This window comes from Perognathus longimembris, chromosome 2, assembly GCF_023159225.1.
Source record: "Perognathus longimembris pacificus isolate PPM17 chromosome 2, ASM2315922v1, whole genome shotgun sequence".
NCBI classification, from domain to species: domain Eukaryota; kingdom Metazoa; phylum Chordata; class Mammalia; order Rodentia; family Heteromyidae; genus Perognathus; species Perognathus longimembris.
In genome coordinates this window covers 47,759,044-47,774,516 of record NC_063162.1, presented here as the reverse complement: position 1 = coordinate 47,774,516, position 15,473 = coordinate 47,759,044, and the positions used below count along the sequence as shown (strand labels likewise).

General features: G+C 40.9%; 1 protein-coding gene across 2 annotated transcripts in view; it reads right to left on the bottom strand.

Annotated features, from left to right (window-relative positions):
- Positions 1 to 2,376, bottom strand: part of Mcu (mitochondrial calcium uniporter) — a 179,542-nt gene extending 177,166 nt beyond the window's left edge. The window contains exon 1 of one of the 2 annotated variants that reach the window (XM_048338990.1): positions 1,835 to 2,376. In XM_048338990.1, coding sequence (XP_048194947.1) covers positions 1,835 to 1,984 — 150 coding nt within the window. In that variant the 5' untranslated portion in view covers positions 1,985 to 2,376. The remainder of the gene's footprint in view (positions 1 to 1,834) is intronic. The other variant, XM_048338992.1, reaches the window with a different exon arrangement.
- Positions 2,377 to 15,473: the final 13,097 nt, after the last annotated feature.

Here is a 15,473-nt window from a genome sequence, read left to right as displayed (position 1 = left end):
CAGCACTCTTACCCACCATAGAATAGCACAGAAGAAACACTTGCATGAAGCATCCTCACAAGGAAGACACTCACAAACACAAATTCAGAGTGGAAATACATTGAGCACACAAATGTTTCAATTCTACATAAATACCACACCCAGATACTATTTTAAAAAAACAACAACTGTGAAGTCAGAAGACGACTCAAGAGAGACAACTTGTGAGGTCTGTAAATAGTTGGGGAATAGAAGAATGCCATAAGACTTTAGGGTAGCCTTATATTTTTAAGAGAACAACACACATCAACTGAGGCTATGAAACATGCAGATCTGAATTGAACTATAGAAAAGCTCGGCTCTCACCCAAAAGCTTCCACAAAGCAATATGTCTGTATGTCAAATGTGAAAAAGTACCATTTTTCTCACAAAACTGAGGATATAACAACGCGTCCATAACAACGACTAATAATAGCAATACTATCTCGCATTTGCAAAGCATCCTCTTCATCTCACAGCTCCTGCATGTTATCACAGGCTTCACAGTATCCTCTCTGAAACCCTCCATTCCTCTTAAAAGCTCTGTCATCCGAACAAGATAGGTGATGTGTGTGCCGAGAACTGAAAGCACTAGTTTCTCCTATCAGACTGCCCGCAGTGATCCACTTATTACCATACCACCCAACTTGGCTCTAAGACATAAAACCTACACTCATTCCCTCAAGAGTTGGCCAGAGACCAACACATATGGGTCTCACAAGTCCAAAGGAAGGGAACCTGCTGACTTGTTAGGTCAAGAACTCCATGCCAAGTTGGTGTCTTGCAACTGGAGAAAAAGAAAAAAAGAAAAATCTGTCCTCTCTCCTCCTTCCGGCCCCAACCATCATCATCCCCGCACCCACTCCAAGGCTGTTCAAATAGAAACTCCCTTCACTGCCAGCAAATGAAACCCAGCAACAACTGGTTAATACAACCACCAAATCTCTGCCTCGGTGCACAACTTGTCATATTCGCTTCTCCTGTGCCAGCTGCGCACCCTTCCTGGTTCAGGCCGATACATTAGCCCTCCGTAAAGACCACGGTGAGCCTTGAAGGGCTCGAGGGGCTGGAGCTTGCCTCCTGAAGCAATGCAGCATCCATCTCGAGGGAGCTGATTCTCAACACACACACTCACACCCACACACACACACACACACACACACACCTCAGGAAGTCAGAGACTATAGGGATAAAGTTTGATTTTTCCTTCTTGTCCATCCCCTCGGGGCCGAGGGAGCGCGGGTAAGCAGCCCCGCCGGGGGTCCGGGCATGCTCTCAGGGGGACCGTGCCCGGCAGCGTGGCAGTGCCACTCTCTCCTGTCACACACCAGACAGACAGCCAGGCAGCGCGGCAACTCGGGGACACCCCAACCCGCCCAGCGAAGGAGGAGGTAAGGGGACAACTCGCACGGGGTCAGTTGGGGAACATTTGGAGCAGAGCTGTTTGGGAAGAAGGGAGGGACTGAGCGCGGAGGCGGGTCCGGGAGGGGTTCAAGTCCCGTCCCTTCCCCGCCCCGGTGTCCCCAGTCCTGCGGGCACATCCCGGCCATCGCCCCTCCTCCTCCGCCGGGCTTCCACCCTCCCGCCCGCCCGCCCTTCTCGGTCGCCGCCGCAGGCGCCTGAAGGGCACGGCGGCTCCCCGTTGCCGGGCCACGTCGGCCGCCGCGGGGAGTTGAGGGAACTCGCCCGCTGCCCGGCGGCCTGCCCGCCCGCCCGCGGCTCCCGCACGCCAGCGCCGCCCCGCCCTCCTCGGAGCCGCCCGGCGCGCTCGCTGCCTGGCTCGCCTGCCCGCCCGCCCGTCCGCCCGCTCGCTCACCGTTCGGTGGTGCTGCTGCTGCTGTCGGTGTCGGCTGACGCTCAGCCCCGGGAAGCAGCCGACAGTCAGCGCTCCGCAGCCGCCGACGCCCCCGCCGCCGCCCCGTGAGGAGAGAAGCAGCAGAAGCGATCTACCAGCGGCGGCCGCCATCTCTCAACTGGAAACGGCGCCGACCGAGGCAGCGCAGCGGACGGCTGGGGAGGAGCACAGAGCTGCCACTCATCTGCGAAGAACCAATAGCCGTGCGGGAATGAGTGGCTGAGGCGGGGCTTCCTGCAAAACCCAATCGACGGGCGGGAGAACCCCACTGGAAGCCTCCTGTCACTTGCGGAGTTACCTATGGTGGGACATAGTCAATTACGGGCAAATTCCAGGGAACTGTAATTGGTACCCGAGCCCCTCTTAATAGAGCAACTAAAGATAACTTGTTCGATTAGACCATCACCAAGGAGAAAGCTGTGATAAGAGAAATAGCTATGTATGCAGAGCTTTATTCTAAGTTGAGTTCCAAATCGATCACGTTAACTGGGTATGCTATATTCCTAAACGACGTGCCCAGAGTTCGCATTCATAATCAATAGTATTTGGATATGCTGAATGTAAATCTACATCATAAAGTGATAGGACTATAGAATTGCAATATTCAAGTCCTAAAACGAGTGCATGCAGTCACAGTGAATTATTAACAGGACTGTGCCCATTTCAGATATTCAAATATTCACTTTAGGGCTCATTAAATACTGTGTAAGAAAGAATATGGGGGTTTTTGAATTTCCTTAGAGGAGGACTTCCATGCTGTTTATTATAAATTATGAGTTGGTTAATTCTTATATCTTTTTTAAAATCTGGAGTAAAAATTTGAAATCAAATACAATAATTATCCTAAATTTTGGAAAATAACTTTGCTGTGTAGCCTTAGGCGACAGGTATAGTATAGCTTTAGGTAAAGCTAAAAAAGAAAAAGCACTCAGAAATTGTTACCTCTTGCTTTAATGATATTCTTCTTAGAAAAAAAGGAAAAATAAAAAGCTAAATGAAATAGAACTTTGGGTTTAATTGGTACACTTCAGCCCCAAACAGTAAGATGATTAATTGGCTTCTCTAGGCAAGACTCTCATGCCACTCACCCCCCACTTCCCCAAAATAAAAGCTTTATTACCTTATAAATGGAACATGAGCACTCAGGAATGAACTCCCTATTCAACAGCTGCACAAAACAATCCCTCAACTTGGAAGTCCATGACATAGCTGGAATGACTCCAACTTTGAATCACTTTCTACCCCATCTATATTAATCCCAACTGCATTTTATGCATAGTGACACTTTGCCATTTCTCCCTTCACTCTCACCCCTTCACATTTCCTAATTCACATCACCATGGATTTTTAATTTGTTTTTGTTTCTAAGCTTTTGCCAAATCTACATATGCGCCAAGATTTTTCCCTTCAGCCCTAAAATTTCCCTTTAATAAAATTTCCTGGAATTCTTTTTCCCTATATTTCCAAGTATGGAAGTTAAATGTGCGTCCTGCAGTACTGAGCTTTAGAACTGCGCATTCACAAAAGTACTACACTAAATCTTTTTTAGTGCACAAATCTGACACTGTAGCTTTCTCGCTATTAACCAAAATATATCACCATTTATCTACCAAAATGGAACCACTAATACACTTAAAATAGGCTGAGTAATTTGAGGATCTACCAACTATACAAAGTTCTAATAATGATAGTTTAGCAAATACTTGAAAAAAATGAAAACAATTTGCACAGCTGCAAAGAGCATTTATGAATTGGTTGGCCAAGTCTGACAAGGAGAAAGTATAAATAACTCAACAGAAACTAATCTTAATGCCTTAAAAAATTAACATCATTGAATAACTCCTATGTGACAAGGACCATGCTAATCATTCTGGAAACAATACATTTATAAAGGATAAAAAAAGAAGAAAAAAATCTTCAAAAGAAGGTTTCATAAGAAGTAAAAGAAAACTTCAATATTTTCCAATAAAGAATCAGTTAAATTGATTACACATTATATCAACTGTATACCAGAATATTACTCAATCATTTTAAAAAATGAATTGCCCATGAATATCCCTTTCTTAAACCCTGAAAGTAAAGGGCAGCTGCTTTTGTGAAGGGTTTAAGTGGCTCTACTTTCATATTGTCTTTATATTATTATTATTTTAAAGGGCCTAAGACATGTGACTCATACCTGTAATCCCAGCACTTAGGAGGTAGAAGCAGAATGATGCACATTGACTGGACTCTGTATCAAAAAGAAAAAAAAAACAAATAAAGAAAAAGAATATAAATAGTATAGCATACATTATTCTTCTAAAAGTAAAATATGTAATTTCTGGAAGAATAAATAAGAAAGTATTATTTCTGAGAGCAAAGGTGTTTTGGCTTGAGGGCCATATAAGGCATATGGAATTGTTCGATACACAATGGAACAACACATCACTGGTCATATCACATATGCTTCTTGTTAGCAGCCCAAGACTGTCTGCCAATAGACAGTATTTTGTGGCAAATGAATAATGTTCTAAACACCCAAATGGCCCATGGAATTTAAAAAAAAAAAAAGCTTCCTCACCCCTGCTAGTAAGGAATAAGTACTCTTTTCAGAGATTTGAATGGTTCCCACTTTATGTATTATTTTTATAATTATAAAAACATGGCTACCAAAACCTCCATGTTGCTGGGCACCGGTGGCTCACGCCTGTAATCCTAGCTGCTCAGGAGGCTGAGATCTAAGGGTCATGGTTCAAAGCCAGCCCCAGCAGGAAAGGCCGTGAGACTCTTATCTCCAATTAACCACCAGAAAACCAGAAGTGATTCTGTGGCTCAAGTGGTAGAGCGCTAGCCTTGAGCTGAAGAGCTCCGACAGAGCCCAGGCTCAGAGTTCAATCCCCATGACTGACAAACATCAACAAAAATAATGAAACAACTCCATGTTTGCCAAATTATGTCTGTGCCAATCCTTAAAAACAGGTTAATCTGCTGGGGTTTTTTTTTTTTTTAAGCTAAAACTAATCAGAACAGATTTCCTGGAGCATGAAATCCTAACTAGTTTCCCCACTAAACTGAAATCACCTCCCAAGTATGACTCAGCTCAATGGAGTATTTGCCTAAGTATTCCAAAGCAGCTAAGGTGGGTAGGTAATGCACACAGATCACTAGCATGAGAAAGAAAACATGCAAAGAAACTACTCAGAGGTCTGGTTCACTGGTAATGGGAATTATTATTCGAGTGAGATTAACAGTTTTGAAAGAATGGGAAAAGGTGTATGGAAGATGAGGTTAGAGAGAAAGAGTGCAGTTTTCAAATATTTTATCCTGAACCACAGCCTAGACCTGTTTGCTAGCTATTTTTGCTTCACTCTTTCCAGAGGCCATGATTCCTTCTCTGCAGCTACCCATTTGAAGTCATCTCTCCAACCCCCATCACTCACATTTCTATGACTTCCTAGTTTCTGTCCTTTTTCTGCCAGCCTCACTGGATTATAAATATTTATAGTCAGGACAGCTGAGAAGGTCTCTCTCTCTCTCTTCCTCTCTCTCTCTCTTTCTCTCTTTCTCCCCTCCCCTCTCTCCCTCTCTCTCATCTTTTCCTTCCTATTCTCACTTCATTAAACACATAAACATGCACTCACTTTTCTTCCTCATTTTTCTCTTCCTTTCTTTCTCCAACAACTTTCACTCAGTGTACTCTAATACAAAGCCAGCCAGAGATACATCAGAGATATAATTACATATTCTCTCTAACTGTTGGTGTGGCAGAAGATTTGTGTCATAGTCTCCACAAGACAACTGACTCCACACTTTATAACTTGATGTTTTTATATTAGGTCAAGAACATCCAATCTGTTGGATTTTACTGTCAAGAGCAAAACCCTAAAACACTGAGTTGAGAAGGGCAAGGCTTGTTCAAATAGGATTATCTTTGTTGCTCTTTCTCAGGATGTGAGGTGTTGGCAGCAAACTTTAAAAGCTGCCCTTTTTGTTGAATCGGCTGGTGGTATCCTTTAGCCTTTGCTATTTACCAGACTTTGGGATCTAGGAATCCTTTTGCCTCTATCTGAAGTGATTCAAAGGGGAAGATACTAGTTTTGTGCTCAAAGAAGCCTTACCACCTAAAGTGCATAGTTCTGTTTACACTCCTAAGAAACTATCCATTCCAGATTATTCAAAAGTGCCAAAAGATTCTGAGAACCTTGCCTGACTGGGCTTTTCCCATCTATAACAGATTTCCAAATGGGAAAGTTGCTCTCCCTCAGTCAGGAGATATTTATTTCCCAACCTTAAACACTCCCTCCCCACAAAAAAAACTACCTGCCTCCAACTTCTTGCTCTTGTTATGCCTATAACCATGTACTCTTTTGAATACTACTTTATCTGTGCTCTTTTTTCACTTTTTTCCCCTAAATTATCTTTTAAGTAGTTGTACAAAAGAGTTGCCACTTAATGTACTCTTCTTGTGAATGCCAGCTTGGTCTTCTCTAATTGTAAATGTCCAGATTAAACTAAATACTCCTTCTTGCATGCTCTCCTAATCTGTTGTTTAGCTTTCCACTATGTTGATCGGTACTGGACTTGAGCTGGTCTAACTGTGTGGTCTACCATATGCCATAGTTGTTAGGCCTGTTTCATCAGGCTGATTTGACTGAGAGGGCCATAGAACCCTTAGCTCTCAGTTTCAGGAAGCTTCAGCATCAAAATCATTCATTATTTTCTTTCTCCCACAAAGCTCTTCCAGGCTACAGTTGCCAATATGGATTATTAATTGAAGGTAACTATAGAAGATGTCCATTACTGCTTGTATTGTGTCTTTTGCACAACACACTTAAGGAGAGTTCAATTAATAATATTTAAAAGAATTTCACAAAGCAGGACAGTCATACCTAGCCATATGAGTCTGCCTATTTCAAGGTCAGATCTTTATATTAGGTTGGACTTGGCTCAAATTTTAACTCCTCTAGGAAGAAACTAATTGGCACTGAACATGTTATACTTCTTAGTTTGGGCATAATGAGTACAATCTTTATCAAGACTTATTTACACAAGAGTACATAAGGCTTCTGGACTATGGATTGCAGTTGGTGGGCAGCAGGGAATGGAGGAAGCCGTGGGCGGGAGATTGGTCATTGCCAGTTAACAACAGGTGCAAATGCTGTGCTTTAAATATAGCCATTGCACTTGGCATCTTGTCTCCCGGCCGTCACTTACAGCAACCACTGCTGGTTTAGAAATGATCAAGGAAAAGATGACAGCTAGGGTCATGTTTATTAAAAGGTGGGGAGGGGGGGGAACAAAATTTCTTCTCTTAAAAATAAAACCTGTCCTAAGGAATGAAAAGGCAGTATGAGTCTTGGAATGTGTAAAGACAACTTAAAAGAATCAAAAGGGAAGGAAATTATTCAAAGAGATAATAATCATTAACAAATCACTCTTAATTAAGCACTTTAAAAGCCATTCCAGCTGCCAAAATTATGGCAGCAAAATCATCTAAAATTGGGCTGGAGGCTCCAAAAGCAATTACTATAAATTCAGAAACTGAGGAAGAACAGGATTCAGACAGAATTCAGAATCCTCTCTACTTGTTAGGTAGAGATTGGGGGATTTCAGTTCAAGGCCAGCCTAGACAAAAGGGCTTGCCAGATTAAAGTGGCTGGGTGTGGTGGCACATTCCTGTTATCCCATCACTGGAGGAGCACAAGAACTGGACTCAGTGGCACATGCCTGTCATCTTCAGCAACACGGAGAAGCATAAATAGGAAGATTGCAGCCTAGGCTAAGAAAAACATAAAGTGAACCTGTGCCTCAAAATAACTGGTGGAAAGGGGGCTGAAGGCATGGCTCCACTAGTAGAGTACCTACTTAGCAAGTAAAGAGGCCCTGAGTTCGATATCCAGTACCAGAACAAGGCTTAGATGGGTATAACTCATTCATTTATTCCTTCAGTCATTCAGTCAGTCAAGAAAACACTGAATACCTAGTAACTACAGACATGATAGAAGAAACAGGCAATACACAAGAGGCCATACATAATAAGAGAACCTTTCGGAAATTTATACTCCTTTTCTTGTTTCTTTTTCTGAAATCTGCATTTAACCATGTTAACCCTAACCTTGACATGGAATCAATTTTTCCTATAATTTTATGGATCAATATTTTTATGCCATTCAAAAGAATGAAAGATCCCTTGAGTAATCTCTGAGAGTTCACATAATATAAATTTAAAACACACTACCAATTTAACTATCCTGCCTCCAGCATTACTATGAAGACATGAAGAAATTGGAGATTTTTTTCTTTCAATGCAAACTAGAGTGCAACTCTATTTAAATAGCTTCTTTTCACCACCTAAAATAAATTTCAGTATCAGAAAATTATTATTTTTTAATTGTAGAGCCAGACACTAGCAGCTCACACCTGTACTTCTTGGGACTAAGGAAGCTGTGATCTGAGGATCATAGTTTGAAGCCAGCCCAGGCAGAATTGTCTCAGTCTGTGAGACTCTTTCCCAGTCTTTATACCACTAGATTCTTAACCCAAGATATCAATATAACACTATTCTTTTTTTTTTTTTTTGGCCAGTACTGGGCCTTGAACTCAGGGCCTGAGCACTGTCCCTGGCTTCTTTTTTGCTCAAGGCTAGCACTCTGCCACTTGAGCCACAGTGCCACCTCTGGCCATTTTCTATATATGTGGTGCTGGGGAATCGAACCCAGGGCTTTGTGTATACAAAGCAAACACTCTTGCCACTAGGCCATATTCCCAGCCCAACACTATTCTAATTTATGATTTGGAGTTAATTTGGGAAACACCATTATTGTTACTTCCCATAATATAGAACAAACAAGAGGATTTTTAAATGATTACAAAGATTCGAATCTGAACATGGTAGCATATGTCTATAGTCCCAGCTATTCAGGAGGCTGAGGCAAGATCTTTTGAGTCCAGAAGTTTGAGGCCAATGTGGACAACAGAGCATAGACTCCTGTCTCAAACATACAAACAAAAGCTTCTGCTAAACTCTCTTTCCCCACCTTATCTCACCTCATTTATATCTTGTACATTTTTTTTTTGAGACAGGGCCTCAGTTTCACTCTGCAGCCCACTCAGGATTTCTTCTGTATCAGCTTCCCAAATGTGTGTACCACTTTACTCAGGTTGATGGCCCTTTAAAACTGGTTTTTACTGCCAGGCACCAGTGGCTCATACCTGTAATCGTGTGTGTGTGTATATATATATACATATATATATGCCACCAGATAATATAGTGCACTTTTGAAAAATACTGAGAGTGGATATTAGTGTTCTTACCTCCAAAATGACTGAGGTAATGCACATGATAGTTAGCTAAATAAAGTCATATCACAATATAATGATAAACACACATTTTATCTGTTGATTAATAAAAGGTATAGGTGATTACTTGGATATGGCAGGGGAGTACATGGAAGAAAGTAAGGTATGGAGAAGATTTCAAGGTGTTTTTCTTGGGCAACAGGATGTAAGTCAATGCCAAATACTGAAAAAGGAAATAAGGTGGGTGGTGGAGGAGGTTGGAAAAAGAAGATGAGTTAAGTTTGGAAACATACATTGCATGTCAAGTGTCCTAAGATATCCAAGCGACAATGTCCAATCAGACAGGTAGAAGTTTGAGTCTAAGACTCTGAAGGACAACAGAGATCTAGAAATAAATACAAGAGTAATTAGCATAAATATTATTGGTAATTAGAGCCATAAGAGCCAATAATATCACTCAGCATGAATAGGCAGAAGAAATCCTAAGATTCTAATTTCCATATAATGTACTTAATAAATATTTGATTTGTATCTAGGCATCGTAATGATCACTTGTAATTCCAGCACTTGGGAAGCCGAGACAGTAGGATTTCAAGTTTAAGGCCAGTGTGGGTTACATAGGGAGACCCTGTCTATAAACAAGCAAATATATATAATGCATAAATGAATAAAACGTGAGTCTTCATATTTACAAGACATTTTTAATGTTTACACAGGAGTGTCTCAGATACAGATATTCACTTGTCTCAGATAGTTTATTGTGTATTATTCAGTTTTCAAAATGTTCTGAATCTACAAAATTCTTATTTTATTACAATGACAATATATGTAAAGCCTTAAAGCTCAGTTCTAATACTTTAGGAAGTAACAAACTGATAAACCTAGCCCAACCTTGCAAATAGTTAATGCTGAGTAAATACTTGCTCAGAGACTTGTGGAATAGATAAATACATTCATAAATAAAACACAAATTGGTCAGGCACTAGTGGCTTATGTCTATTGTCCTACCTAGTCAGGAAGCTGACTAGCTCTCTGGCATTGAAGTTCAAAGCTAGCCCAGGCAGAAAAGTCCATGAGACTTTTATCTCAAATTAACCACCAAAAAAGCTTGAAGTGGAGCACAAGTTGTAGAGTACTAACTCTGAGCAAAAAGGCTCAGGGAAAGTGCCCAGGCATTGAGTTCAAGCTGTAGGACCGCAACACACACACACACACACACACACACACACACACACACACACACTCCATCTCACAACAAGAAAAGTTACAAGATCTCTGCTACATCATGCTTACATTTCTTGAAGTATTATAATAAATATACCATAGTAATTCAGTCCCTAGGGTCATTTAATCAAAGGAAATACATTTGCAATAGGCATTATTGACAAAGATCTGGCATGATAGACTCAACAAAGAGCTCATGTCCAAAATGTACAAAGAACTCCTAAAATCAGTCTTAATCAGATACTTTATAAAATATGGTATACAGTCAACTCAGTGGAAAGGTTCCTGTCAGCATTACTGATCAGTGAAATACAAACTAAAACCAAAATACACCAGAATGATTCAAATGGACAGGTGAAAAATAATATGTTTTGATAAAAAAAAAATAGGGAATAATCATAGCTCACTGAGGTTGCTGATGGGACTATAAACTGGCACAGTCAGGAGACAGAAATCACACAGATAACTTGACTAGAGACAATTTAACATACAGAATTATTCATGAGAGCATTCTTCTCTCAGTTTCTAAGTCTTTTCTTTTCTCATGTTTTCTCAGCCATAGAGGTTACAACTGCTTCCAACAGTTGTTACTTCATGATTTATTAGAGTTATGTTTATACACTTACATTATTTAGTTAACATTTTGAGCTTGTTAACAATTGTTTGGGTTAATTTTTCTCTGTTCAAATAGTATGAGCTGGGCATGATAGCAGACTCCTATAATCCCAGCTCTCAGGAGGCTCTCCAATTTGAGACTAACTAGTGAGAACCTGTCTCAACAAAATGAAACAAATGAAATAAAGAACAGTATAGATTTTAGTCTCCTAACTGATACAGAATGAGTTCCACAAGTTCTCCAGAAAATAGACTTTCAAGTATGGGGTTTAAGGACAGTTGTGATCCAATCTGGGCTTCAAGGAAGTGCTGAGCTCCTTGGCAATAAGGAACTCAATGCTAGTCATCTATATCATGTAGTACACTGCACATGTAATTTATTATCACCTGAGGGTAAACGTGACTAATTACCTACTGGGGCCCAAGTAGCTGCTGTACTGTTATTAATATACAATCATGTTGACTTCTAAGACTATTCAGTAGCCTGGGACCCAGACACCTAGAAATGTAGGATCTCAAGTGGGGAACCTGGGTTTTAAGATTAAAACTGTTTTACTTTTATATCCTGATAGCCAGCAATGGCCACATTCCTTTTTGTTTTTATTCTTATGTACTAGGGTTTGAATTCAGGGCCTTGTGCTTGCCAGGCAATTACTCTATCATTTGAGCTCCTCCTCTTAGCTCTCTATATTTTTGTCATGTTTTGAATAGGGTCTCTCTTATTGTCCTGTCTGGCCAGGATGGCGATCCTTTCCATTTACGTTTCTCTCCTAAGTGGAATGACAAGAGTATACCACAGGACCAAGCTTTTCATTGTTGAAATGGGGTCTTGCTATCTTTTCCTCTAGCTGATCTTGAGCTGTGATCCTCCCACATTTTGCCTCCTGAGTAGTTGGGTTTACAGTCATGAGCCACTGGTGCCCAGTCAAAACATTCTTTAAAAAAAAAGTTTCTGGGCTGGGGATGTAGCTTAGTTGCAGGGTGCTTGCCTAGCATGCATGAAGCCCTGGGTTCCATTCCTCAGTATCTCATAAACAGAAAAGGCCAGAAGTGGCACTGTGGCTCAAGTAGGAGAAGGCTAGCTAGCTTTGAGCAAAAGAAGCTAAGGGATAGCGCCTCGGACTGGAGTTCAAGCCCCAGGACTGGCAAAAAATAAAATAAAATGAAAATTTAAAAAGCTTCTAATACAACATAAAAAGTTGGGTTGGAAGACAAACATGAGCTAGGCATAGTGGTACATATATGTATTCCCAGTACTTGTGAGGTTGAGGCAGAAGAATCAGGAGTTTGACCCTTAGCTATGTAGTAAAATCCCATCACAGAAAGAAGGAGGAGACAAAGAAAAGAGGGAAAACAGAACTGCTATAAATAACAGCATTACCAAGTACTGAGAACTTACTAGCTACCAGGCACTGTGCTGAGTGCTTATATGGCTTTTATATGGCTTAGCTCATTTAATCTTCCCACCAACATCACAACATAGGTTTCAGTACTACTCTTTCCAGATTAAAAAAAAAATCAAAGAAATTTGTCTAAATTCAATACCCCAAAAATCAGGAATGAAAGATGCTAACTCCTACATTAATGTAATCTGCCTCTTTGGAAGCCATATTCTTTTGTGGAGGGTAGAGGAGAAGAGATCCTTCTCCTTTAATTAGTGATACTTTAACTGTACAAAACATTGGGTCTTATGTTCATACATGTATAAGATACTTATTAGTATATAAGATACATAGGGGGCTGGGGATATGACCTAGTGGCAAGAGTGCTTGCCTTGTATACATGAGGCCCTGGGTTCAATTCCCCAGCACCACATATACAGGAAACGGCCAGAAGTGGCGCTGTGGCTCAAGCGGCAGAGTGCTAGCCTTGAGCAAAAAGAAGCCAGGGACAGTGCTCAGACCCTGAGTCCAAGCCCCAGGACTGGCAAAAAAAAAAAAAAGATACATATATATGATATTTATTACTACTAATAATATAATACTTTGACCCTATTCCATTCACCCCCTTCCCCAAACTCATTACCCTCTTTTGCTCCCTTCCCTTTCCTCTAATATCATGTCTGTCCGTTCTCCCACCGCACCCCCTGCTCCTTTGGTGATGCTAAGCTTTGCACTTCAGGCCTTGTATTTGCTAAGACATGTAAGCCATGTGCCTGATAGAAAGGCCAGTCTCATTTGCTGAATACTTCTACCAGCACTTTTTTGCTTTTGGTGCTGCTGAGAATTGTGTATATGTAACACATACTACCACTGAGGTATCTTCCTCTGTTTTTTCTTTTTTCAAATATTTTTGTTGTTGTTTGTTTTGTTTACCTGCCCAGGCCACTCAATTTGCAGTGAAGGGAGAAAAAAACCCAACATAGAAAGTTAAAGCTGAAAAAGTTTCCCTCATTCAGTCTCTCTGGCCACAGTGAACTCATTAAGATCTGAGCATATAACCAATTTTCCCAATGCCACAAAGCTACTTAGTGGTGGAGACAGGACTGTAAGCCAAGTTTCCTAGTTCTCAAGGCGGTTCTCTTTTCATCTACCACAAAATCTGCCTACTCTACATTCTATTCCAGGGTGGGTGCATTAGTATGGGGTTCAGAGTTCTTGTTGACTGTAAATGGACAGGCTGATAGGGCACCTCAAGGACTGGTCACTAAATGTAGACAGCTTAGACTTCCTCATCTGTATTCAGGGCCACCTCCAACTTCACACAGGAAGTACAATGTGCTGGCCTGAAAAGTCCCTTTGTTTTCCTGCTGCTTCTCTACATGAACTTTGCCTTGATCTCAAACCCTCAAGCACTATTTGCTCCTTTGGGTTGGAACACTGGGAATCAGTTAAAATGCCAATAGACAATCTAAAGAAAGGTCTTATCAAGACCTTTGCTGGAATCCGTTTATATAATCACCATTCTGTCTCGTAAGAGGAGTTCTCCAAGGGTTGAAACTCAGCCAGAGGCAAAAGGCTCACACCGGTAATCCTAGCTACTCAGGAAGCTGGTATCTGAGGATCTTGGATCTAAGCTAGTCTGGAGAAGGAAAGGCTGTGAGAATCTTTATCTCCAATGAACTACCAAAAAGCTGGTAGTGGAGCTGTGACTCAAGTGATAGCCTTGTGAGGAAAAAAAAGGGTATTGGATATCACCAGGCCCTAAGTTTAAAACCTAGGACCAGGAGAAAAAAAAAAAAGTTAAAACTGGAGAGATTGGGATTTTGGTGGCAGGATCACCTGGTAGGGTGGGAACTGCAATGAGAGACCAGAGCAGTGGTCAGAGAGTAGAAAGGAACGTGAGTGAGGTAATAAAGTGGTACAGAAACAGAGCTGGAAAAATGTACCTTTGGGAAAATTTGAAAATAAAGCCCTTTTTCTTCTATTCTGGGAACGTGAACACAGAATACATTTCTATCCCCACTCATCCCCTCCACAACCAAAGACCAGTTGTGACAGATGTAGCAAACACAAGCATCATCATGCTGTGAAAGGTCTGCCCCAGTTACTACCCTGGCTATTGCTTCTGTCTTCCCAATCCAGTCCTAGAAAGAGAGAAGAAAATGAATAGTATTCACAGGACCAGCTATAGTACTCCCTGAACTTGGTGAGTACCTCTTTAGGACAATTATTGACATCACACAAAACTCATTGAATTAGATATAATCATCCCAACTTTACAGGTGAGAAAAATAGTGGGCCAAAATCTTAAATAATTTCCCTGAACACATAATTAAGAAATCGTTTTAAAAGGCTGAGTACAAAGCTGAGTTGAACTGAAAGCTCTGACTCATGCTTATTCTATTTCATGACACCACACCCCTTCACAGAGAACTTCTCCCTAGAGTTCATACGCTTGCATATTCTCCTCCTGTTTTCCCCCAATACATTTTCATTATGCCAACCTTTTTTTTCTTTTTTACACACATAGACTTCTGTGGTCTAATTTATCACAGGTAAGCTGTTGGCGTCTCGTTTGTAAGCAGGCCATATGGCAGACAGCATATGGAATACAACCTTTTGACAAGGTCATAAGAAAGTTAATTAAGTCTAGATTTCAAAGGATTCTCTCTACTGAGGAATGTAGCTCATGGTAGAGCACTTACCCAGCATGCTGGAGGCCCTGGGTTTGGTCACCAACACAGCTAAATAAATAATCTTTCTAAACTCTGAAAAAAAAATTAGTGTCACTAGTGATTAGCAAAGTTTATGATGGATATTATATGACATTACATTATAATATCTTGTTTAGTCCTCACAATATCTCTACACAGATAGTAATATACTTATTCTTATTCTCCTTTGTCAAATGAGGAAAAGGTGACAATGCAAAGCAACTTGTTAGAGATCTCTTAGCCAGTAAGTAGTAGGGGAAATGTATGTACACAGGCTATCTGATATCAGAGTCCACATGGTGAATTGCTCACTCCTGCATAAACTTTCCCTGCTATGGAACTCTTCAGGACATGAGAAAGATCTTAGATAAATCCTGTAGAACTCTA